The sequence below is a fragment of the Tachysurus fulvidraco genome, chromosome 11, assembly GCF_022655615.1.
Source record: "Tachysurus fulvidraco isolate hzauxx_2018 chromosome 11, HZAU_PFXX_2.0, whole genome shotgun sequence".
NCBI classification, from domain to species: domain Eukaryota; kingdom Metazoa; phylum Chordata; class Actinopteri; order Siluriformes; family Bagridae; genus Tachysurus; species Tachysurus fulvidraco.
The window spans coordinates 21,234,672-21,257,344 of record NC_062528.1 but is presented as its reverse complement, the minus strand read 5'-3'; the positions used below and the strand labels follow the sequence as shown (position 1 = coordinate 21,257,344).

Genomic DNA, 22,673 nt, shown 5'->3' with positions numbered 1-22,673 from the left:
GGTTAGAGGACTGATGTAGAGCCTACAGACAGAGTCGTGTGTTCAGAGTCTCACTTTATTTACTTCGCAACACAACAGAAAGTTTCCAAGCAGCAGTGAGACCAAAAAAAACACTTTAGAGGAACTTTATACAATCTGAGCGACACTCAGACAGACTTAAACACAAACAAACAAAATCAGCAGACCTCTGTGTCCAGATTTAACCAAACAGTCTAGCATATCTAGCTAAAATCAGGTAATGACTTTCAAAACAAGTATTAAAACTCAAAAGTGACTAACATTTGTTTAGAATTGGTCCTTAACGGCTTTGTGGAAGCGTGTGTTCACTTTCCTCACACGGATCTGGATGTTGAGGCTGACCAGGAAGTACAGCTGCAGGTCCTGCATCCACACCAGGGTCATCTTCAGCTTCCCGTCGGGGTCGTCGTACCTCAGCGCCAGCTGCTCGCCATTGTAGGTTTCACTTACCACACGGGAGTGACCGGGGAGGACAGCAGCTGATGAGCTGATGCACCACACCGGCCTCAGAGCCTCGTCCAGCACGGACACCGTCATCACACAGCAGTTCTGCTCGGAAAACGACCTTGTGTTTTAAACACGATCTGACATCTAAACCCGCACATCAGACACTAGACATTAAAGCGGCAGTATGTAACTTTTAGAGACCTCTTGTCACAGCTCAGTGAAAATTTGCGGATCACACACAACAACGCTGAATCCTGTGTTCTTATTGGTCGGAAGGTGTCCAATCATTTTCTAGAACAATTCTAAAACTTTATCGTTTCTATAGCAACAGCAGATTCAAAGAGACATGTACAGCAAAGAGTCCATACAAACAGCTACATAACTTCTTTAAACAGCAGAAGTGTTTTATAAGGATGTCTAGAATCCTTTCACCTCAGAAAGTAGATCTTAGTATCCGGTGTTGTATTGATATACAGTGTCACTTGAAAGTTTGTGAACAATTTAGAAATTTCTATATTTCTGAATAAATTTGAGCCAAAACATCATCAGATTTTCTCACAAGTCTAAAAAGCAGAAAATGTGAACACAAACAAATCAGACAAATATATTATATTATTCAGATAATTCAGATATATTTAAAAAATCAGACAAATATATATACAGTGATCCCTCGTTTATCGCGGTTAATGGGGACCGGAACCACTCGTGATAGGTGAAAATCCGCGAAGTAGGATTGGCCCTAAGTTTGACCTTTTCACTGATGGTCATCATCTTCCTCTTGGGCTCACTAGAGGAATCTTTCGCAGGGGCACGGCGCTTAGGACGCATCGTAAGGGATTAATGAAAAGTTAATTTCGAACACTATACGCGAGACACAGTTGACAGCGTGAACGAGAGTGGCGAGATACGACAAGGGAAGAAGCTGAGAGAGGATGCGATGATGCGCAGCCAATCAGCTCAGATCTCACCCTGGGAACCAATGTGCCTTGTCTGAGTGCCCGTGGGTATGTACAAAGCCTCTGAGAGAGTTTCTCTCTTTGTCTGGCGTCCTGGGAAACCGTTTTTATTTTTATTTATCAGTGAATATTTTTGAAAAATCCGCGATGCACTGAGGCCGCGAAACTTGAACCGTAAGTGTTGCGAGGAATTACTGTAGATATTTAGGGAAATGTTCCAATATTATATATCTGTGAGAGACAAACACATGTGAAACTCTAGGTTTAGTACTTAATTTTAAGGTTAAATTAGAGTCCAAGGGGGGCACGGTGGCTTAGTGGTTAGCACGTTCGCCTCACACTTCCAGGGTTGGGGGTTCGAGTTTGCATGTTCTCCCCGTGCCTCGGGGGTTTCCTCCGGGTACTCCGGTTTCCTCCCCCGGTCCAAAGACATGCATGTAGGTTGATTGGCATCTCTGGGAAATTGTCCGTAGTGTGTGTGTGTGAGTGAATGAGAGTGTGTGTGTGCCCTGTGATGGGTTGGCACTCCGTCCAGGGTGTATCCTGCCTCGATGCCCGATGACTCCTGAGATAGGCACAGGCTCCCCGTGACCCGAGAAGTTCGGATAAGCGGTAGAAAATGAATGAATGAATTAGAGTCCATCTGATTTCAATCAATGAGATGACAATCAGGTCTCCATGAGGGTCCTGTTTGATTTAGTGAACAGAAATATATCTAAGTCTGATGATCATGACCTGTGTTTGTGGAAGGGGATCATTGCAAAACGAATGAAGTTGTTGTTCATCAGGCTGGAAAAGGTCACATAACACAAACCTTAAAAAAGTTTGTAATCCAAATCTATAATCAGACAGATTCTTTACAAATGTAAGAACTTTAAGAGCATTGTTACCCTCCCAAGAAATGTTCAACCAACAAAGATCACTCAAAAAGTAAGACATGTAACAGTCTGTTGTGTTATACAGAGTAACTTCTAATCAACTAAAGGCCTCTTTTACTTTAACTTACATTAAAGGCAGGGTCTCCGATTTTTGAGAAATGCTTCAGAAAACTGAGTCGGGCCGAATAATAAACAAAAATCAAAACAAAAATCAAAACAAACGTGTAGCCAATGAGCAGAAAGAGGCGTGTCTTGTCAATATGGGCGGAGAGAGTGTTCAGTGCGCGTGTGTGACATTAGCAGAAAGCGGTTTTAACATTGACATGGAGGATAAAAACAAAGAAAGAAAGAGAAGAAAGACTTACGATAAGGACAAGAAGTAGGACGTATTAATATAGGATCAGCTTTCCAGCGCTGGAGAGAACTGAAGGAGCAGGAAGTTGGCCACATATTCACAGGTTGGAGTTTCCCGAGTCAATAACTCCTGAGCTAAACGCTGTTACTACACAAATAACACCTCTTTTCTATCGTAGTAATGTAGAGAGGCAGCTACAACCGCGTTTTGTGTAGTAACAGCGTTTAGCTCAGGAGTTACTGACTCGGGAAACTCCGACCTGTGAATACGTGGCCGACTTTACTTAAGACGCCGAGGCGCTTTTTTCCTTCTCGATAGGTGAGTAACGTTGGTTTTGCTTTGTTACACAGAACTAATATATGCCTTTGTCCTTTACATGATTATGCTTGTGTGTCATTTTTGCTTGTTTGTTTATCTACAATCGTATTGTTCTTCCCTTCAGCTATGATAGACACATTTCTTTCCATTAGTCGCCTAGGTTACGTATGTATGTGTGGGCGGAGCTATCGATACAGGGGTGGGACCCATCTGGGTTAGGGGCGTGTTTGTTTTGGTGATTTTATGTCAACATTGGCTTTGAAACAACAGAGACCCCACCTTTAATGTTCATGAGTCTACCATCAGTTGAACACTGAACATCCTCGGTGTGCAGGACAGAGTCATAAAGAAAACGTCACCACTCTCCAAAAAGAACGCTTCTGCCAACAAGGTTTACTAAAGATCATGTAGACGAGCCAGAAAACAATTTGTGGAAGAATGAAAACAAAATAAAGCTTTTTGTTTCAAAATGAGAAGCATTATATTTTTGGAGAAAGAAAAACACTGAATTCCATCATAAGGACCTTAAACTGTCTGTGAAACATGGTGGTGATGGTAGTATCATGCTTTGGGCCTTTATTGCTGCATCTGGACCAGGAGCTTTCCATCATTGATGGAACAATGAATTCAGATCATTCCAGTGATCTCTAAATGAAAATATCAGAACATCTGTTCATGATCTGACTCTCAAGAGAAAATGGGTCATACACCAAAAACAATCACAAGCACCAAGTCTGTGTACCAAAGAATGATTAAAGAGGAACAAAGATAAAGTTTTAGGATGACCAAGTCAACGTCCTGACTTTAATTAATCCAAAAGAAATGTTGTAGAAGGACCTGAAGCAGTCAGTTCATGTGAGGACACCCAGTAAAATCCCAGTGTTGAAGCTCTTCTGTACTGAGGAACGGAATAAAGTTCTTCTAATCTGTTGTACAGAACCGATCAAAAGTTACTGGACACTTGACTTCCAGTTGCACAAGGGATTACAACAGATACTGAAATCAAAGGTTCACATACTTCTGCCAGAAATATAGGAATTTCTAAAGGGTTCACAAACTTTGGAGCGACACTGTAGTAGTGTTAATTTAGTCAGACGAGACGAGACGAAATATGTTCATCAACATCCTTTTTTTCATGACTAAGACGAGACGATGACAAGACTGCACCACTGTCCAAAAACGCTGACTAAAGCCCTATTCGGACGGGATTAGTTTTACGTGGGGACGTGGAGTAATGCAATTTTACCTCAGGACGTCTGTAATATTAATTGGCCAATTCGCACGGGACAAGACATCTCAGTAAAACTAGCAGAAGTGGGAGGGGTAAATCGCTTTACGCACAACAGTAACCTCCTTGTCGTCATGTGCGTATGACGTTGCTTCCTCTTATCACGTGCGCAAACAGACAACATGGCGCCTCCATGCTTGAAAAACGCGCCAAAAACTACTTTTAAACAGGAAATGACGGAATTTTACCGTACATATTTACAGCGGGTCTATTCGGACGGGATTAGTATTACCTGAGGTAATTTTTCCGGACCTTTTTACAGAAGGTAAAAGTCGCCGTAATCTTTACTGACATTGTCCGTAATGATTACCAAGATGGCACATTTGGACGGGACTAAAATCCCCGAGAAGCTCTGGCAAGAATTACTTTACCCCCACGTAGAATTAATCCCATCCGAATAGTGCTTAAGACTAAACTAACATGCATTATTGTTGACGAAAAAAGACAAGACGAAAATGTTTTGTATAAAATAAAAACTAAGATAAAATCTCTCTTCGTTTTCGGTTTCGGTCCGTCTCTACGGTTAGAATCCTGCGTGTCCATGGCAACGCTCTGTTTTTCATGGTAACGGTGTGTAAGTTGGTAAGTTGGTAATTTACTTTATATATATAAATATACACACCTACAGTTTTGATCTTAGGCTTTTCATTAATCAGCATTAATGTGTTATTTTAAAAAGACTACAATTTTTTTACTAAAACTAGACTAAAATGACGAGACTTTTAGTTGACTAAAACTTGACTAACAAAAAAAAGAGACATGATGACTAAATATGACTAAATATGTCTAAAGCTAGGACATTTGGCCCAAGACTAAGACTAAATTAAAAATAGGTGATGTTAACAGGTAAGTAAGTTAACACTACACTGTAGGTGCTGATATTATATTTATTTTACAATGTTTAGTTAGCACTACAGAGTGTTACCTTGATGTCTCCCCGCAGCTCGCCGACCTTCCAGGGGAAACTGATCCTCCCTGAGATGGGCGTCTGTTTCTCAGACGTGCCGCCGTGAACAGGGCGAAGCTGCAAAAATTCACCATGGAGATCATCTGATGAGGACAAAATAAAGACGAGGTTAAAGTGAACATTCTGGTCCTTAATGCAGCACGAAGGTCTTCAGGATGTTTCTGAAGGTGAAACTTCAACCCAACCTTCAGCTAAAGAGAAACATCTTCATTTTTCTACAGATCTGTTTATCTCCAATCAAGGGGATGTTTTTGTTTTTTTTTAAAGTCACAATGATTGTAATGATTATTTCCTTCTACCTTAAAACAAAATCTCTTACACAGTTTGGTCAATCTTCATTTCCATGAGAAATACTAGAGTAATAAACGTACGGCTCGTACGGAGCATTCGTGAATGCGTGGAAATCACAGATAGCGATATGTTCTTAAAACATTCCCACAGTTTATGAATAAAAAATCCTCTTTAGTTTCCGGTAGAGCTACTAAAAAAATTACAACTGAAACAAGTTGTGTGATTTGCAACGAGAGAAAGTTTTAAATAAAAAACGAGAATCGACCGATAAAAATATATCGGTATCCCTTTCGGTTCAGTAAATGGTCTTGTTGTCAATCACTATTTTTTTTTTTTTTTTACCCTATTTATTGTGTCCTGGGGTGTACAAACTTTTGCACAGAGTTCACTGAAATATGAACAGATCCATCACATAATTCCTTATATGCAGTATATTGTTTTGTTTACACTGTGATGTTTATCTCGTTTCTGTTATCGTGCCAGTTAATGTATGCGAGTTGCTGCGTTGCTACAGAAATTCGAAGAATAGAATTAAACAATTTGTTGAATCTCCGACACAATTCTATTTATTAATTATAGATCTGCAGGAAACGCCACAATAAATATCAGACGGTGTGGAAGGAATTCTAACCCACTTTATTGCGTTTTGTGTGTGTGTGTGTGTGTGTGTGTGTGTGTGTGTATTAGAGGTCTTCACGGGTCCACTTAGATCCGAAAGCCCGAGGTCCGACCCGAGACCCGAGTGGGTTCAGGTCTAAAAGTTTCACGTGTACCTCGGACACAGGTTGGGTATAATAATAGCGGCATCGGGTCTCGGGTAATTTAAAATGAATGTGTTTTTAACGAACGGACCCGAGAAGACCTGAACTGCTGTATCTCGTGTGTGTGCATCGACTCAAGTCCTTTTCAAACCTTTCCTCTGTTTGCCAAGACCGCCTGCGACATGTGGCTGGTGACGTGTGGCTGGCGGTGAGATAATTTACGTTGAAACAGACCTGTCAATCAATTTTGAATCCATTCTGTAGCGGTTACTTTAGTGTAGAGTTATGCAACATTCGGGTCCAGACGAGTTAAAAAAAATTGGACTCGGGTCTAATTTTTTTCGGGTTTGTCTCGGGTCGGGTCTAATAAATTATGCACGTCGGGTTCGGGTAAAAAGTGATACGGGTCACTTCGGGTCAGGTACATTTCTTTAGACCCGAGAAGACCTCTAGTGTGTATGCATTGTGGACATGCTAATGAATATTTAATGAAACAGCACATGCTCCTAGCTTGGGCTAACTGTCATTAGGCTATTATTATTAGCATGAGCGGTGTTTAGAGTCGATACCTCTGGTGCAGGGAACAGGTGAGTAACGGCACTGCATGATGCATCTCACTGAGTTGTGAAGCAGCAGAAGCACAGTGTAACCATGGAAACCCAGGGGCACGTCACTGTGCAGAGGGGTGAACTCCTCTGGCCTGTAGGGGCTGGGGGGGGTTTTAAAAAATCAGTCATAGGCTCAAGTCTAGTGAAGGAGGCGGGGCCTATGTGTCTGTCAAAAATAATAAAGGAGGTTTGGGTCAGTCCTAAATCTAGTCAAGAGGTGTGGCCTATTTGCATGTCAGTCATAGTGGAGGAGGTGTGGTCTTTGTGCCTGTCAGTCACAGGGAAGGAGGCGTGGCCTCTGTGTCAATCAGTCCCATGTGTAGAGTAGGAAGCGTGGTCAGTCAGTCATACTGAAGGAGGTGTGGCCTCAGTGTCCTTCAATCCCAGGTCATGCAGAAAGTGTGGCCTCAGTACCTGTCAGTCCCAAAATCTGTCATACTGAAGAAGGCGTGGTCTCTGTGTGTCTGTCATTCGCAGGTCTAGTGAAGGAAGCGTTGTCTCTGTAGCTGTCTCAAAAGAAAAATACAAACACCTGTTTATATTTTTTTTTAAAAAGGTAAAACAAACAACAGTGTACCAGAAGAGCGATCCGAGAACGCTTCTCTCCACCAGTCGGTGGAAGTGTAAGGTGGCCACGATGAAGGCGATTATCGACGTGCCCTAAAGCCAAGCATAAAGACACATACGTAAATAAAAACACAGAGAGGTGTTAAATGAACTAAGAAGTCTAGTAGTAGATATTAAACCTAGCCGTACTCTCCATATCCCCACAGTGATCCCTCCATCAAACTGCACCAGCCTCACCAGGCTGTCCGCCCCAATGTACTGCCACCTCACTATCCTGCTCACCACTGTTTTACTGATTAGAGAGCGCCACGGTGGCCTGAACCAGACACAAACACTGCTTACAATAAGATTCTGGAATATTCCTTTTATCTCCATAACATTTAGATTAAGGGAAAGCATCCGGTCATAGACTTACTGTGTACTAGTCGTTACTGAAAGGCCTTACTCACTTGGCTGTTTTGGAGGATGGAGAACCTAAGACTCCGTGGAGCTCCATGCTATAGACATGGTGAATTCTGGGCCACACGCCGGTGCTCCAGCACACGGTGACAGACGAGTCTGAGGAAAAGGACCGAGACTGCTCGTACACTCTCTGCTTCCCTCGCTTAAAGGTAAGTGTGATCTCCCAGACTACACGCAGTCTCCTGCAGCACACACCAGCTCTAATTAATACTATTTAGAAAACAAAGTTCTGTGAGTGTTTGTGTTTAAAGGATGTCGACCAGCTGATACTGTAAAACACCGCCTTACCGCTTCTATTCAACCAACAGCAGGAAGCCTCATTGATGATGCTTTATTATTTAACCAGCTTAAACTTGTTAGTTTGCATAATCTTATTAAATAAATATTAACATAGCCTTCAGGTTAAAGCTACCGTATGTCTCGTTTTTGCTTCTGAAGTTACCCTGAACGTTCCGTTATAACGCCATGTCTGAGTAAAGCTCTATAATGCAGTGAGAGCGTGAGGAACATGTCTGACCTAAGGACCTGCTCCGTCTGCTCTGGCATGCCTGTGTTCAGGTCCACATTTCTCAGCTGCTTCTTCCACACAGCGTCCTTGCTGCAGCCCATTTCACTGAACAGCAGCTTCTTCCATACGGCCGCCGGGACATCCTGCGCATCGGTGCTTACAGAGTCCGGCCTCCTTTTCGTCCTGCACATCTCAAAGGAGTACAACTCGTACCATATCACACTGCAGGATTTAAAACAGCACAGGGTTTAAAACGTCACTCTTTCGTTTCACACTCCATCAAACGTATTTCCACACAAACACACAAAAGTGTCACCCACTTGTCATTAGCCAGCTCGTGAAACTGCTTGTTAACAAAACCGACAGAGAAGAGAGACGCTGCGTCCAAGTACGAGAAAATCTTCAGGATGATCTCAGGTGGCAGTCTGGTGGGAAACAAAGTGTTAGAGTCCGGTGAGCTGTAACAGGTACTGAAATCATTCATCCATGGCACCTCAGACATTTACCGTTTAAAGTAATTTTCACTGGAGGAGGAGGCAGGGAAGGACCAGGACGGGGCAGGACAATATACAACTGGAAGTGGTAGTGGAGCTGGTTTGGTGTTCTCACACCTACCTCTGTTAAAAAAAAGAGGGAAACCATCAAATGACAGAGGAAATATCCCACTACTACAAATTACCCCAACCACCCAACCCCCACCACAGAGCCAGATGTCCCACAGCCACAAATACCCACCAAAGCCAAACACCCCTCAAAGGAAACAAATGTCCCACAACCATAAATCTACCCCAAAAAACCCTGCCCCAAGGCCAAACGTCACACCCTAATATACCGCCCACAAATTATAACACCCAACAACACTCTGTCTCACTCACTCACTTATTCTCTACCCCTTAACCGAACTACCTCGGGTCACGGGGAGCCTATGCCTATCTCAGGCGTCATCGGGCATCAAGGCAGGATACACCCTGGACGGAGTGCGAACCCATCACAGGGCACACACACACTCTCATACTCTCATTCATTCACTCACACACACACACACACACACACACACACACACACACACACACACACACACACACACACACACTACGGACAATTTTCCAGAGATGCCAATCAACCTACCATGCATGTCTTTGGACCGGGGGAGGAAACCGGAGTACCCGGAGGAAACCCCCGAGGCACGGGGAGAACATGCAAACTCCACACACACAATGTGGAGGCGGGAATCGAACCCCCAACCCTGGAGGTGTGAGGAGAACGTGCTAACCACTAAGCCACCATGCACCCCTCACCCAACAACAAATACCCCAAAAATCTATACATGCCAAAACATAAATAACCCCCATAACCATAAACACATGCCCCATAGCTAAACACCCCTTAAGCACATAGTACTAAACCTTCTCTCTTCAATCAAGTGACAGGTTCTTGAGAAACATCTTAAACACAACAAATCAAATGAGGATGAGGTTCACTTGAGTCTGGTTCCTCTCAAGGTTTCTTCATCATATCATCTCAGGGAGATTTTCCTCACCACCGTCACCTCAGACTTAATCGTTAGGGATACATTTTAGAGATAAAGAGTAAAAATGTTTTTATTATGCTTCTATACTTCTGTAAACCTGCTTTCAGATGACAATTAGTTAAAAAAAAAAAAAAACACTATACGAATTAAATTAACCTGAATTAAATATCATGATCTAAAACCAGTAAGTCTAAATGTTATATGATCTGTCTAAAATTTAATGTATAAACCTTGTGACACATCATGTGCTGTGTGAAAGGAACACAATGTTCTACAGTCAGATGAAGGGGTCTGAGGGCTTACATGTCTGGGGTTCTACTAGAGGAGTAAAGAAGTCACAGGGGCAAACCCTAATGATGACAGCTGGGTTCTCAGTGAGTGCGTGTGTGTGTGTGTGTGTGTGTGTGTGTGTGTGTGTGTGTGTGTGTGTCTGTCTGGGCTGCCAACGTTTGAGTTCAGCTTAGAGTGAGATTTTGAGGGGCGTGGCTTTGGTTATGGGAGGGTCTTATTAAGGGGCGTGGCTTTTTGTGAAAAAATACAAACACGAAATCCTTGCATTAGCAGAATTGCAGAATTGTATTAAGTGAATATTGATTGTCAAAGCACGTGTGGTTTGAAAATCAATTTGGTATCTGTCCAGAATTTTTTGGGAGACTTACATTACATTTAATTTTCACAAACATTTTACAGAAATAGGATTAACACGTGATTAACATGGTCACAGATTAACACGTGATTAACATGGTCACAGATTAACACGTGAGTAACATGGTCACAGATTAACACGTGATTAACACGGTCACAGATTAACACGTTATTAACATGGTCACAGATTAACACGTGAGTAACACGGTCACAGATTAACACGTGATTAACACGTGATTAACATGGTCACAGATTAACACGTGATTAACACGTTCACAGATTAACACGTGCTCTATTGTAAGTGCTGGTGGCTGATTTTGCAGCCTTAATCACTGATTTGGATGCAGATCCCACTTAAACCCTGACACTTTAGATAACATCCTATAACAGAAAATTCTCATTTATCCATACTGACACCACCACCAGTCAAATATCTGGACACGATTGATATAAATAAAATCATTTTAATATGGAATGTCGTTGACATCTTTATGATAAAGTTATGTAAAATAACTGCTCAGTGCTGCAAAACAAACAACTCTGCTAATGCTAACTTAATTCTATATAAACTATATAACAGCACAGGCCTATTAGTTACTAGCCTAAACTGGACGGAGACACGGAGCGCCCTGTAACTCACTGACCTGCCTGCGTTTACATTTCACACGGTGCAGATTGGAGGGAGAACGGCTGACTACACAGTTTATGGGAATACATTGTGTATTTCCCTCACAATTGTCACAAAAACTCACTACACTGTCTGTCTGGTCTCCAGACAGGTTTGGTCTTTTTTCCTCACTGCTGCACGAGTCTGCGTGAGTGTGGCGTGAGAGTTGGCAGCCTTGGAGAGTGTGTGTGTGTGTGTGTGTGTGTGTGTGTGTGTGTGTGTGTGTGTGTGTGTGTGTGTGTGTGTGTGTGTGTCAGCAGACCACGTGGGGACATTTTGTAGCATCCAGTTAACAGCTACCTCCTGCTGCGGCCACCGCCTGCAGTTTCTTTCTTTTTGCTTCCTCTTGAGCTTCCTTCATGACTACATGGATGAGTCTTCTCTAACCCCTGCCTCAGACTCAACAAGAAGCGACCACGTCCAGTAGCCATGACGTCGAGTAGAAACACACCTGAGCTCTGAAACGTGGCCTGAATCCCCTGAGTGATGACGTGCTAGGGCGTGTCCATGTGGTCGTCGTTTTTTTTTTAAACTATCACGTCAGTTCTAAAATCCACGTTAACATATTACGTTAACTAACCATAAACCCTAACCGTAACCATATTTTAAACCTTGGCCGAGATGTTTTCGCTATTTTTAATGTAAAACAAACCATTTACTGTCAGGACGTAACACTTCCTGGTCTCCCCCATTCTACGGCGCGGTGGAATGATCCGTTTCCATGGAAACGTACGACCAAAACAAGACGCTCCGAATCGGAAAAGTTTAAATCCTGTTAAATGTTATTAGGTTTATTTTCATATGAATGTGAAACAAACACCAATAACTTTCTTATTTAGATTATATTCATATTGTCTTATTCATATTAAATAATAGCAATGGGTTTTTTTTACGATTCAGTTTCGTGTAGTTTCATAACAGCCTGCTGACTACATTTCCCACAGTTCAATGTGTCAAAGTGGGCGCGGACTTCCGGTATAAATCGCAATCTAGCTTGTTACCTAAACAAACTATTTATTCCGAAGTGTTTATGAAGTGTTTCGTTTTATACTCATTTTAGACTCAATCTAGTTTATTAGACTGTAATCAGACTTTGATTAAATTAGATCAGAATGTCGTGCCCATTGAGTCAACCAGGTGAGCATTTCCGGTTTCTATTTTAACGCTTTAAGTGCATCTGTAATTTTGTTTATAGAACCTGTGACTGGTATTAAAGTAAACGCAGGTATATAAAGAGGCTTGTTTTAAATTCAGCTCGCTGTTTCACACTATAGTGCACTTTTTTCAGTGTTTTTGGCTCATATACGTACTGCATTAATATGCAAATTTTACTATGGCGACTTCCCATGTCATTTAGAGCAAGTGACCAGATGATGTCATAGTAAAATTTGCATATTCATTAAATCATCATAATCATTTGGTTTTCCAAGGTTTACCTTGCTCTAAATGTCATAAGAAGTGGCCAGATGATGTCATAGTAAAATTTGCATATTCACTGAATCATCATAATCATTTGCATATCAAACAAAGTTACATAAAGGAGGACTTTACTTTTTATTTATAAAATTGTATTTTGTAGCAGGACGCCATGTTTCGTCGCAAGTCAGTAATTTACAAATTTACAAAAACTATAACTTCTCTGATTAATGCAAATGAAATGAGCAGTTGGAGTTAGAGTCAGGAACACGACGTGGTAGCTCAGTGGTGAAGGTGTTGGACTATTTATTGGAAGGTTGTGAGTTCGAATCCCAGGTGCACCAAGCTGTCACTGCTTGGCCCCTGAGCAAGGCCCTTAACCCTCAATTGGTCAGTTGTATAAATTGAATTAAAAATGTAAGTCACTGTGGATAAGAGTGTCTGCAAAATGTGAAATGTCATGACATGAAAACTGGTTAGCATAAATATCATCTGGTAGAGAAATTTAAACGAAGGACAAAGATGGTTTGTCTCCTCACTACCTTACTGAGCCTTTAGCCCCCTACACACCTGTCCGTGCTCTCCACTCTTTAGAAACTGGCCTTTTAATCGTCCCACATACCCATTAGGGTGATAGGGCATCTTCTTCTGTAGCTCCAAGACTCTGCAATTCCTTGCCTGTTCGGATTAGCCAAGCAGAATCCATTAGTGTCTTTTAATCCTCCCTCAAAGCTTATTTCTTTAGGGTAGTTTTTACTTTAAATTAATTATTTGTTTTGATAGTATGTTCTTATTTGGTGTGTTTTTTTTTATTTTACTTATTTTAACGTATTATTTGTATAATTGTATAAAAAGGTTTTTTTTTCTTCTGTGAAGCGCTTTGAGATGCTACTTTTAAAGGTGCTATAGAAAATAAAGATTATTATTATTATTATTATTATTATTATTATTATTATTATTATTATTATTATTATAAATGGTGGTGGTCAGTGATTGGTCATTGGGAACGAAGGTGATCAGTGATTGGTTGTCAACTTTTTCTCTATTTATCTTTGTCATGTGCTCTGCATAGGGACAGAAACCATGACTCATTATAGGATAATTACTCCACAAGTAATTATTAGGGCATAGCACATGTTAATTCCGTTTTGACCTGCAGCAGTGGATTTGAACCCGGCACTGTTCCCGCTGGATTGGCTCTTGGGGACGTGGGAATCGGACGAACCGGGACAGGTCTCCTTCCCCACCATTAAACCTTCCCTCTACAATGAAACGTTGTATTTCACTCACGTTGGACAACCGGTCATCAACTTCATGTAAACCATGCATCAGATTACACTCATAATACCTTATTCATCAGAACATGACGTACAACCACATGATGATGATGATGATGATGATGATGTCACTACTTAATGAGCGTTTTATTAATTTACACTTTCTATGTCTATTTGTGGAGGCTTTTATTTTATTCTCTATAAATATCCCAGCAAACATTTACAGTAGGAAATCTGTATTATATTACTGAGTGAAAAAAAATTATGATCAACAAAGCACGTTGCACTGTTTAGTTTCACAGGGTTAAAATAGAAAAAAACAAACACCAAAGCAAAAAAATCTGACCCATGAGAAAGAGCTGTTACTATAGACACGATAACACATTTAGAAATATAAACCTCTTAATAATTTTCATCAAACACCTTCAACCAATCAGAATCCAGGTTGCTTAAGATGTTCAACGTGTGTATTTTCTCAGGTTTAACGCTTGCCAAGCCGAGACTAAAAAGCCACTTCACAGAGAAACCGGTTTCATCCGGATTCAGCCAGGCACCAACAAAGTGGCCTTCATCATCGCTCAGAACTCAGGTCTGGATCCTGATGACTAATTCATCTGTTCACTGGTACACTAACAAGTCTGTTTTAGCGGCAAGCTACTGACAGATCAAGCAGATCATGTGCACAGAGGAAACGTTTTATTAAGTTCGTCTGTAACGACATCGAACAGAACACTTTAGCAGAAAAATGAACCATTTTGTTTCACTGTTGTTTCAAATGAGCCCAAAATGACCTCCAAATCTAGATCTGGGGTACATCACTGCTGTAACATGTACATCCACAAGCTTTAAAAGCAACCTTCAGTACACAGCTCGATGTTAGACACACCAATGAGCTCAGTCATCATGATCGTCTTAAATCCCAAACTCTGACTTTGCACTGAAAAATATTTACTAAGAAAATACATATTACTAGAAAATCCATTAGACCAGCTTCACATTAGAAACATTTTGGTAGATTTGAAAACTATGAGAGGATTTAAAGACCCAGTTAGTGGTTAGTTGGTGCTTACTAATGAGCTAGGATCAGCACAGCCATCACCTCTAGTGGACACATCAGGAACTACATGCTGCTTTCTGTACGTCTCACCCCCAGAGTCTAAAGCTTCTGTATCACTTACCCACAGTCAACTGCATTAATAGTAGCTGTGTGTGTGTGTGTGTGTGTGTGTGTGTGTGTGTGTGTTTTTTTACAGGACTAGTAGAGATTGAGGAAGGCGAGCTGGTCGAGCAGAAACTCACTCTGCAGAGCAAAGCCTTGGCCAGAATGTCTTTCGCCAAGCAGCCATATGTCCATCAGGTCTGTCCCATGTTCTGTTGGAGAAGTTCTCATACCTGCATCAATTTTGTACAATTTCTGTGTTTTATTTTTTTCCCCTAATCTTTGATCAGATCTCCAGAGTTTTACAGCTGAGATCAGATGGGAGACTGGAGCAGACGGTGTGCATGGCGCTGGAGAACCAAACCCTGACACAGCACTTACACATCACCTACCGCCGAACGTCATCACCTCTGAAGAGACAATAATAAACATTACACACAAACAAACAACTGACAAATGTTAATTTTCTACACACAAACAAAAAAAAACTTAAATAAATCCAGTGGAAATAAACTCAGGACTGTTAAAGTGGTACTTTGGTTAAAATGCTAAGTTATACCATAGTTCTTTAAATGACTGTGTCCGGGGAAAATGTAGTTCTTATTTACACTTTAACACCAGAGGCTGGCGGCCATCTTAGATAAACAGAAGGTGGTAGGTTGGTCAGACCCCGCCCCTTTAGGCCACGCCCCCTTACCGTCGACAGGTGGAATTGAAGCAGGAATTGAACCGTCAATTAATACGTTTGTACGTTTCTGAAATAAATCACTGCTGGAGTTTAATCCTACAGTCAGAGGTGTTTGTACAGAAATCCTCATCTGTTCAAAATCTCAGTATGTCGAGATTTAATACAACATGCCATAATTACAAGTATGTAAACTATGTGTAATAGAAATTATATGTAACCTTTTTATTAAAGTATATTCAATTAAACACGTCTGAATGACCCGTTTATAACAGAACTCCAAATCATGAGCTCATTTCTTTAGTTAATGAGTTGAAAGCTCCTGTAATAAATATATATATATATATTTTACAGGAGCTTTCAACTCATTAAAGAAATTATATATATATATATATATATATATATATATGAGAGAGAGAGAGAGATTATATACTTGCAGTCTTCATTTATTTTTGTAGACATTGTTGTATTATAAGCTACAACATGATGCACTGTGTAATGTAAAAAATAGTGCAATATTAAAAATTGTGAACAGTTTAATAATAAATAATTAAAGTGCTAAATTAGAACAAACGTGGTATTGATTATGTGGAAAAGACACATGATGAAAATCCTTCAGTCCTCATCACAATATATGAATTATGTATAGAATTATTTCCATTTGAAAACTCGTGTGTATCTACTTCAGACTGTCTGGGAATTTATTTTATTTTTCCAGAATCCAGCAAATCTTGGGAAAAAAAAATAAAAAAAAATCAACTTACATTAAAATGTACCATAGGCCAGAAATGAACAATTCTACTTTTTATATTTACTTCATTTGCTGAAATGGTTTTGCACACATCTACATTTACATTTTTTTGGCTTTTAAAATAACCTTCAGATGTTTTTTTGTTTGTTTGTTTTTTTTCACTGCACATCTTAAATATAGTCTAATTGACAGATCATCACTGTTCAGTGATGAACCTTTGAAAGTTTCCTTGTTGTTGCAGTTTTCTCAGGTCTCTTTTCTTCTGCAGCTGTTTGATAAAGATCTATTAAAGCCATAGAAATTTGAATATTTATTTATAGCATGCATATATTCGAGTGCTCCAACACAAACCAAAAGTGCAGCATGATTCTCCACAACAACGTGAGAAAACATCAAATAAAATTAATTCATGCAATAAAAATTAGATAATTAAAAAGATAAATCTCATAACAGAAGCATCAGATATTTCACACAGTATAAAAACCTCACTGTTGGATCCAGACCAACACACTAGCAATAGGATTGCACTAAAAGATAAATAGATAAAAAATAAATACTATATAAAACTGTGAAAAACAGAGACAGCCTTAAAGACAATCCACTGCTTCATCTCATAAAGGGGCGTGGCTTAAAGTAGAAATGATATTCGATATTAATATATTTCTTTAAATCAACTTTAATTGTTTATTAATGCTGTTAGTGTGAATTTACACAACTGTCCTTATTATGGACATTTAATTAAAGGTGCATCTCGTGTTTAATATTTTTTTTCCCCTTTCAACTCTAAATCATTATAATTTTATATCTACTTTGTTAAATTTGTACTGAACGTGTTCAACTGAAACTGAGTGTAGTACAGAGTAGAGCCACTGGAGGGCACCAGCGTCTGGTTATCTGGAGCATTTGAAATAAGATAAAAAAAAGTCCTTGACGCCTCACAGTTACTTCATCAGGTAGATGTAGATCATCTTCACAAGGTGTCTCCAGGTCTCTACAACTGATGAGAGCCAGTGTGATTGAGAGCGGTTCTCTACGTTCCTCACGCATTTCAAAATGTCGCTCTGAAAAACAAAAAAAACAAACAAACAAAAAAAAAACAGGAAGTGTATGGTCAGCTAAATCAGGCACGCTCACTGTTACCTAGCTGTTAGAAGTCTTACTGTCTCTCTTCCTGAGAAAGTACATATGTCAGCAGGAGACGGCGGACGGCACTGATGACTAATTTGCATATTTATTGATCTGCAATCAAATCAAAGTCTTTATGTAAAGGAAAATTATCAAAAAAAAAGTAAATGGATTCTATTTAGATTCAGTGATTGTTCAATGAGAATAATGATTATGAACGATTGTGATAATAGCGACCAGTGATTGGTTACTGGTGATAATAGCGACCAGTGATTGGTTACTGGTGATAATAGCAATCTCATACAACAGTTAAAATGTTGTAACTTTCCTTCTTATACATTTTTTGAACTGCATACAACATAAATGATGAGATGAGAAGTTACCCATCCTCCTCTCCTCCTGAGCCAGGGCACTAGCCTCTTCCTCACAAACTCCCCTAGACTCTCCTCTATAGTGTGCACTACAGCTGGATGCTGACGTCGCACACAGTCCACCGCCAGACCGCCAGCCACTGCAAAGATGGCCACCACTTTCCCCCATGTGATTCCTGACAGGAAGAAATACAACGATGAATTATTCAAAAATACAGTCTTCAGAACTGGGCAATCTGGCTGTAACTAAGAAAAGTGTATACATTGTGTGTCTTCTCACTAATATTCAATGTATTAAAAAGATTTATTAAATCATGAATACTGTCGTCTTCCATTTTCTGCCCATCGTGTGCCATATGACGCCTACATAATATAGATTTGATCCTCATCTGCCAGCACAAACAGCATCAGGGATTTCCCTTCGATAGGAAAATATAAAAAGATGAGCTGGAGAGGACGAGTTAAGTTATTCAGGGTTTTAGATTAAGAAGCAAGATATCCTACTGTGATAAAATGTGTAAAATGATCTCAGCACATCCTCAGTACCAGCTACTGGGTCCTAGAATAGAAGATGAGGGAATAAAAAAAGAAGTTGCAAGGTTGTGAGAAGAGGGCAGTGAAGAAAGCTGCCAAGGTCACAGAGCAGTACGTCGTTTAGGGAAAAGAGACCTTTTAGAGAATCACGTCCTGTCCGTCGAGCCAAAAAAAGACACTCCGAACCACCGGTGCCAGCAGCAGACACGCCACACGGCCTTATATGGTTTTATCTGAGAGGACTTTCCAGAATATTCCGTCTGAATAAGGAAGGTCCATTTCAAAGCAATTCTTCACAGTGGCTAAAATAATTTAATAAATTAGTCAAGAAAGAATTAAAGGGGTTTTCTGCAACCATCTCCAGGGACATCACATCCATTCAGTTTTCCACAAGTGCTAGTGCTTTATTACAAATAGATCAAGTCTGTAATTATACACCAAGTCTTCAGGGTTCAGTTACATATTGAAAAAATTGGAAAATAATTGAAAAATGGCAGACAGACAGACAGACAGACAGACAGAGACAGATTGATTAATGGATGGCTTACCGAGAGAGAGGATTTCAGAGGCTACAGACAGAAAAGCATCCGTCACCACCACCTCCAAGGCCACGGAGATGTTCAGCTGTTTGGCGATGTTCCGATAGACATGTGGCTGAATGTTCTCCAGTTCATCACCTTGTAAATGAAGCACAGACGATTCAACGCACTGTTAATCCTGTTCTACAAAATTATGACAACATGGCTGCCTGCTGAGATGTAATCAGAAATTGAAAACTGTATTTTAACATGTTTACTGCATTTCAATGAGGCAGACGATTGATTTGTGTCACCAGAGAGACAAGCAGTGGAAGATAAAACACAGGGCTGTTGAACAGTCAGGAAAACATCTCTTAACAATTTACACATTTACACTACTACGGGGAAATTGTGTGTTATTTGTACAAATAAAATTATCCCTCATTTTATACAGTATGTGCGTGGAAACATGGCTCACAGGGACAGCTTATAGACGTGTGCTTGTGTTGTGGTGCTGTTCTGGATGTACAGATGTGATCCAGTGGTTCAGTCCTGTATGCCGTTAGTGTGTATGCAGTCAATGAAATGTGCTGATTGAGAAGATCTTTGTTCTTCAGTAACCTTTATATGTCTCCAGGAGAGAAAGGCTGCACGGCTGGACGACTAGATACTAGAGAGGAGATATTAATCCTTCCTTTTTTTCCTTTTTCTTTTTTTAAACTTATCCAGTATTCACTTTTTTACTCTTACATCTAATGATTTATTGTAAAGGGAAATAAATAGATCCAATTATGTAGCTTAAATCTTTATTTTACAGCAGAGAGACACTCCAGCTAATAAAGGAACATCATGACCATAGCATACAGGTCATAATTATTCAATTCAGTCATTCATTCATTTTCTACCGCTTATCAGAACTTCTCGGGTCACCACCAGTGTTGTAATGTAACGGAGTACAAATACTTCGTTATTGTACTTAAGTAGAAATGTCACGTATCTGTACTTTACTTTTTCTATTTAAATTCATGTCAACTTTCCCTTTTACTCCACTACATTTCCTAGATAAAATGTATACTTTTACTCCGTTATATTTCCACTAAGCATCTTCGTTACTCGTTACCCCAAAATAAAATCAGAAGAAATGCGTGTGACTGTAATAAGGGAGGTTTGGTGTATCACTGCTCCTAGATTGTATTACGCACGTACGCACGCACACTCTACGGAGAAGCACAGGGACGCGCAGCGTGCACGCGCAGTCAGAGCTTTAGGCATTTATCTATAAAGTTAATCGGCGGAAAGCCGCAAAGACGGCAACCAAAAGCAGTGAAATGTCACTATTCTTATTACCGGATTTGCAGCACAAACAAAATATTAATGCAAACAATCAATTCAATCCTAAATAAAAATAACATTTATTTATTTGGTCTTTGTCTTGTGAATATTTTTATATTAATGACTGCATTCATTGGACACACTGTTTATAGAGAATGCACACACACATGAACTGATCTGATTCAAGACTGGCATCATTACATCATGCATAACTTTTTGGTGTCCACTTTTGCCATTTAATAATACCATAACTTTTGGCTTACTGTGTAGTCATATAATATTTAATATAAAACTCTTCTTGTTTTAAATTCTCATTGAGGGATAAAACACCTAAAGATGAAACCCTAGAACCGCCCCTGGTCTTATGCCTACCGAAAATCACTGAAATTTTACTTTTTACTTTTACTTCAAATAATTAAGTACGTTCAATATCAGAAAATGACTTGATGCTTAAGTACAGTATATCTCAGATATTTTAAGACTTTTACTTGAGTAATATTCTAAAAGGCAACTTTCTTACTTTTACTCAAGTATTGCTTTCTAGTACTTTACACAACACTGGTCACGGGGAGCCAGTGCCTATCTTAGGCGTCATCGGGCATCGAGGCAGGATACACCCTGGACAGAGTGCCAACCCATCGCAAGGCACACACACACACTGACACCCACACTACGGACAATTTTCCAGGGATGCCAATCAACCTACCATGCATGTCTTTGGACCGGGGGAGGAAACCGGAGTACCCGGAGGAAACTCCCGAGGCACGGGGAGAACATGCAAACTCCACACACACAAGGCGGAGGCGGGAATCGAACACCCAACCCTGGAGGCGTGAGGCGAACATACTATCCACTAAGCCACCGTGCCCCCAGAGGTCTTTATCTATCTATCTATCTATCTATCTATCTATCTATCTATCTATCTATCTACTTACTTACGTTGCTTATGAATTTATAAGAAAGAAAGAAAGAAAGAAAGAAAGAAAGAAAGAAAGAAAGAAAGAAGCACTAATAACTGGCATTAGCATTTGATTAATAATTTATTAATACATTTTTAAACATTTGGCACTTCATATTAAATTAAACCCATTTTAACCACATGAATGCATGAATGAATGTTACTACATTAAACACTACAAATGTGGAGCTTTGTGAATGAAAGACGCTGGTGAGGAGGACGCAGATGTTCAGGTTTCTTACCCAGCTTGAGGAGCACCAAAGCTGCGTGTGTGAGAGCTGCAGGAACTGCAGGAGGAACGGCGTCCACAGCAGACCAGCTCAGTCCTTCCCGAGTGATCCTGGAGTACATAAACTCCCGACACAGTAATCTAGCCTGGAACACCAGCTCTCTTTCCGTGGGGATTTGTTCAAACACCTCCATCACTCTTGAGAAAAAACTGGCTTTAATGTCTCCGACTTGTCTTTCAGCTCTCAGAGTCCATTTTGTTTGTTGTGTTGTTAAGCTCAGCATTCGGTACCGAACACAGTGTTTATTTTAAGTGACTGTGAGACAAACTCACAGTAAAACATGTTGCTGAAAGCTGCTGAAGCTCCGCAGACACCGGTTACCTTTATATACTAATGAGCGTCTGGTCCAAGTGTTGCTGCAAAACGCCGGTCGGGAACGGGAGAAAAAAAACGTTTCACGCGAACGTTCATTTCCTAAATACTAGTTAAATCCACAGAAATCCGTAAAAAACGATTTCATTATTTCAATAAAGGTTTTCGTTCAGGCATAATTTGTCATTTTTTTCAGGCATCTCGGTGGATCAGTTTGAGATCAAAGGAGATCAGTTTGTGAGCAAAGGACTGATTACCAAAACCTGGTGTTGTGAATAAGTTCAGTAGTAGATCCTGTTCCTGTAGCAGATCCTCACTGACTCTCGGTCCGGTTTTCATAGCAGATCCTCACTGAAACTCAGTCCTGTTCCTGTAGCAGATCCTCACTGACTCTCGGTCCGGTTTTCATAGCAGATCCTCACTGACTCTCAGTCCTGTTCCTGTAGCAGATCCACACTGACGCTCGGCCCTGTTCCTGTAGCAGATCCTCACTGACTCTCAGTCCTGTTCCTGTAGCAGATCCTCACTGACTCTCAGTCCTGTTCCTGTAGCAGATCCTCACTGACTCTCAGTCCTGTTCCTGTAGCAGATCCTCACTGACTCTTAGTCCTGTTCCTGTAGCAGATCCTCACTGACTCTCAGTCCTGTTCCTGTAGCAGATCCTCACTGACTCTCGGT

General features: G+C 40.4%; 4 protein-coding genes across 6 annotated transcripts in view; 2 read left to right on the top strand and 2 right to left on the bottom strand.

Moving 5' to 3' along the window:
• LOC113645130 (tripartite motif-containing protein 16-like) overlaps positions 1-22,673 on the top strand; it is a 664,889-nt gene that overhangs the window by 389,392 nt on the left and 252,824 nt on the right. The gene's annotated exons all lie outside the window — the stretch shown is intronic.
• On the bottom strand, positions 38-11,906 carry zgc:161973 (uncharacterized protein LOC556635 homolog). Of its 3 annotated transcripts, none has more exons than XM_027150818.2 (10): positions 11,568-11,904; positions 8,931-9,041; positions 8,745-8,849; positions 8,434-8,646; positions 7,904-8,098; positions 7,644-7,788; positions 7,465-7,547; positions 6,849-6,988; positions 5,186-5,310; positions 38-567 (listed from the first exon to the last, which is right to left on the bottom strand). In XM_027150818.2, exons 1-10 carry the CDS (start codon positions 11,696-11,698, stop codon positions 286-288), a joined length of 1,530 nt encoding a protein of 509 aa, XP_027006619.2. In that variant the 5' UTR covers positions 11,699-11,904; the 3' UTR covers positions 38-285. The 3 variants fall into 3 exon arrangements, with proteins under 3 accessions (XP_027006619.2, XP_027006620.2, XP_027006621.2); XM_027150819.2 differs by having other exon boundaries at positions 7,644-7,770; positions 11,568-11,901; XM_027150820.2 differs by lacking the exon at positions 8,931-9,041 and having other exon boundaries at positions 11,568-11,906.
• thap4 (THAP domain containing 4) lies at positions 12,191-16,052 on the top strand. Its single transcript, XM_027150822.2, has 5 exons — positions 12,191-12,404; positions 13,843-13,999; positions 14,440-14,549; positions 15,214-15,317; positions 15,410-16,052. The coding sequence occupies exons 1-5, from the start codon at positions 12,380-12,382 to the stop codon at positions 15,542-15,544; spliced, it is 531 nt and encodes a 176-aa protein (XP_027006623.1). The 5' UTR covers positions 12,191-12,379; the 3' UTR covers positions 15,545-16,052.
• Positions 16,853-22,230, bottom strand: bokb (BCL2 family apoptosis regulator BOK b). Its single transcript, XM_027150489.2, has 4 exons — positions 21,636-22,230; positions 19,134-19,262; positions 18,064-18,227; positions 16,853-17,616 (listed from the first exon to the last, which is right to left on the bottom strand). The coding sequence occupies exons 1-4, from the start codon at positions 21,904-21,906 to the stop codon at positions 17,497-17,499; spliced, it is 684 nt and encodes a 227-aa protein (XP_027006290.1). The 5' UTR covers positions 21,907-22,230; the 3' UTR covers positions 16,853-17,496.

Bases quoted from the DNA above. Each gene is read 5' to 3' on its own strand.
- zgc:161973 (XM_027150818.2), bottom strand. From the start codon at position 11,698: ATGGCTACTGGACGTGGTCGCTTCTTGTTGAGTCTGAGGCAGGGGTTA. The intron at 7,548-7,643 runs GTACGGCTAGGT...GCTTGGCTTTAG, and splicing joins TCACTGTGGGGATATGGAGA to GGCACGTCGATAATCGCCTT. The intron at 5,311-6,848 runs GTATCGACTCTA...TGTCCTCATCAG, and splicing joins ACCTGTTCCCTGCACCAGAG to ATGATCTCCATGGTGAATTT.
- thap4 (XM_027150822.2), top strand. From the start codon at position 12,380: ATGTCGTGCCCATTGAGTCAACCAG. The intron at 12,405-13,842 runs GTGAGCATTTCC...TTTGACCTGCAG, and splicing joins GTGCCCATTGAGTCAACCAG to CAGTGGATTTGAACCCGGCA. The intron at 14,000-14,439 runs GTAAACCATGCA...GTATTTTCTCAG, and splicing joins CAACCGGTCATCAACTTCAT to GTTTAACGCTTGCCAAGCCG.
- bokb (XM_027150489.2), bottom strand. From the start codon at position 21,906: ATGCTGAGCTTAACAACACAACAAACAAAATGGACTCTGAGAGCTGAA. The intron at 19,263-21,635 runs GTAAGAAACCTG...TTCATTTACAAG, and splicing joins TTTGGTGCTCCTCAAGCTGG to GTGATGAACTGGAGAACATT. The intron at 18,228-19,133 runs GTAAGCCATCCA...TCTTCCTGTCAG, and splicing joins CTCTGAAATCCTCTCTCTCG to GAATCACATGGGGGAAAGTG.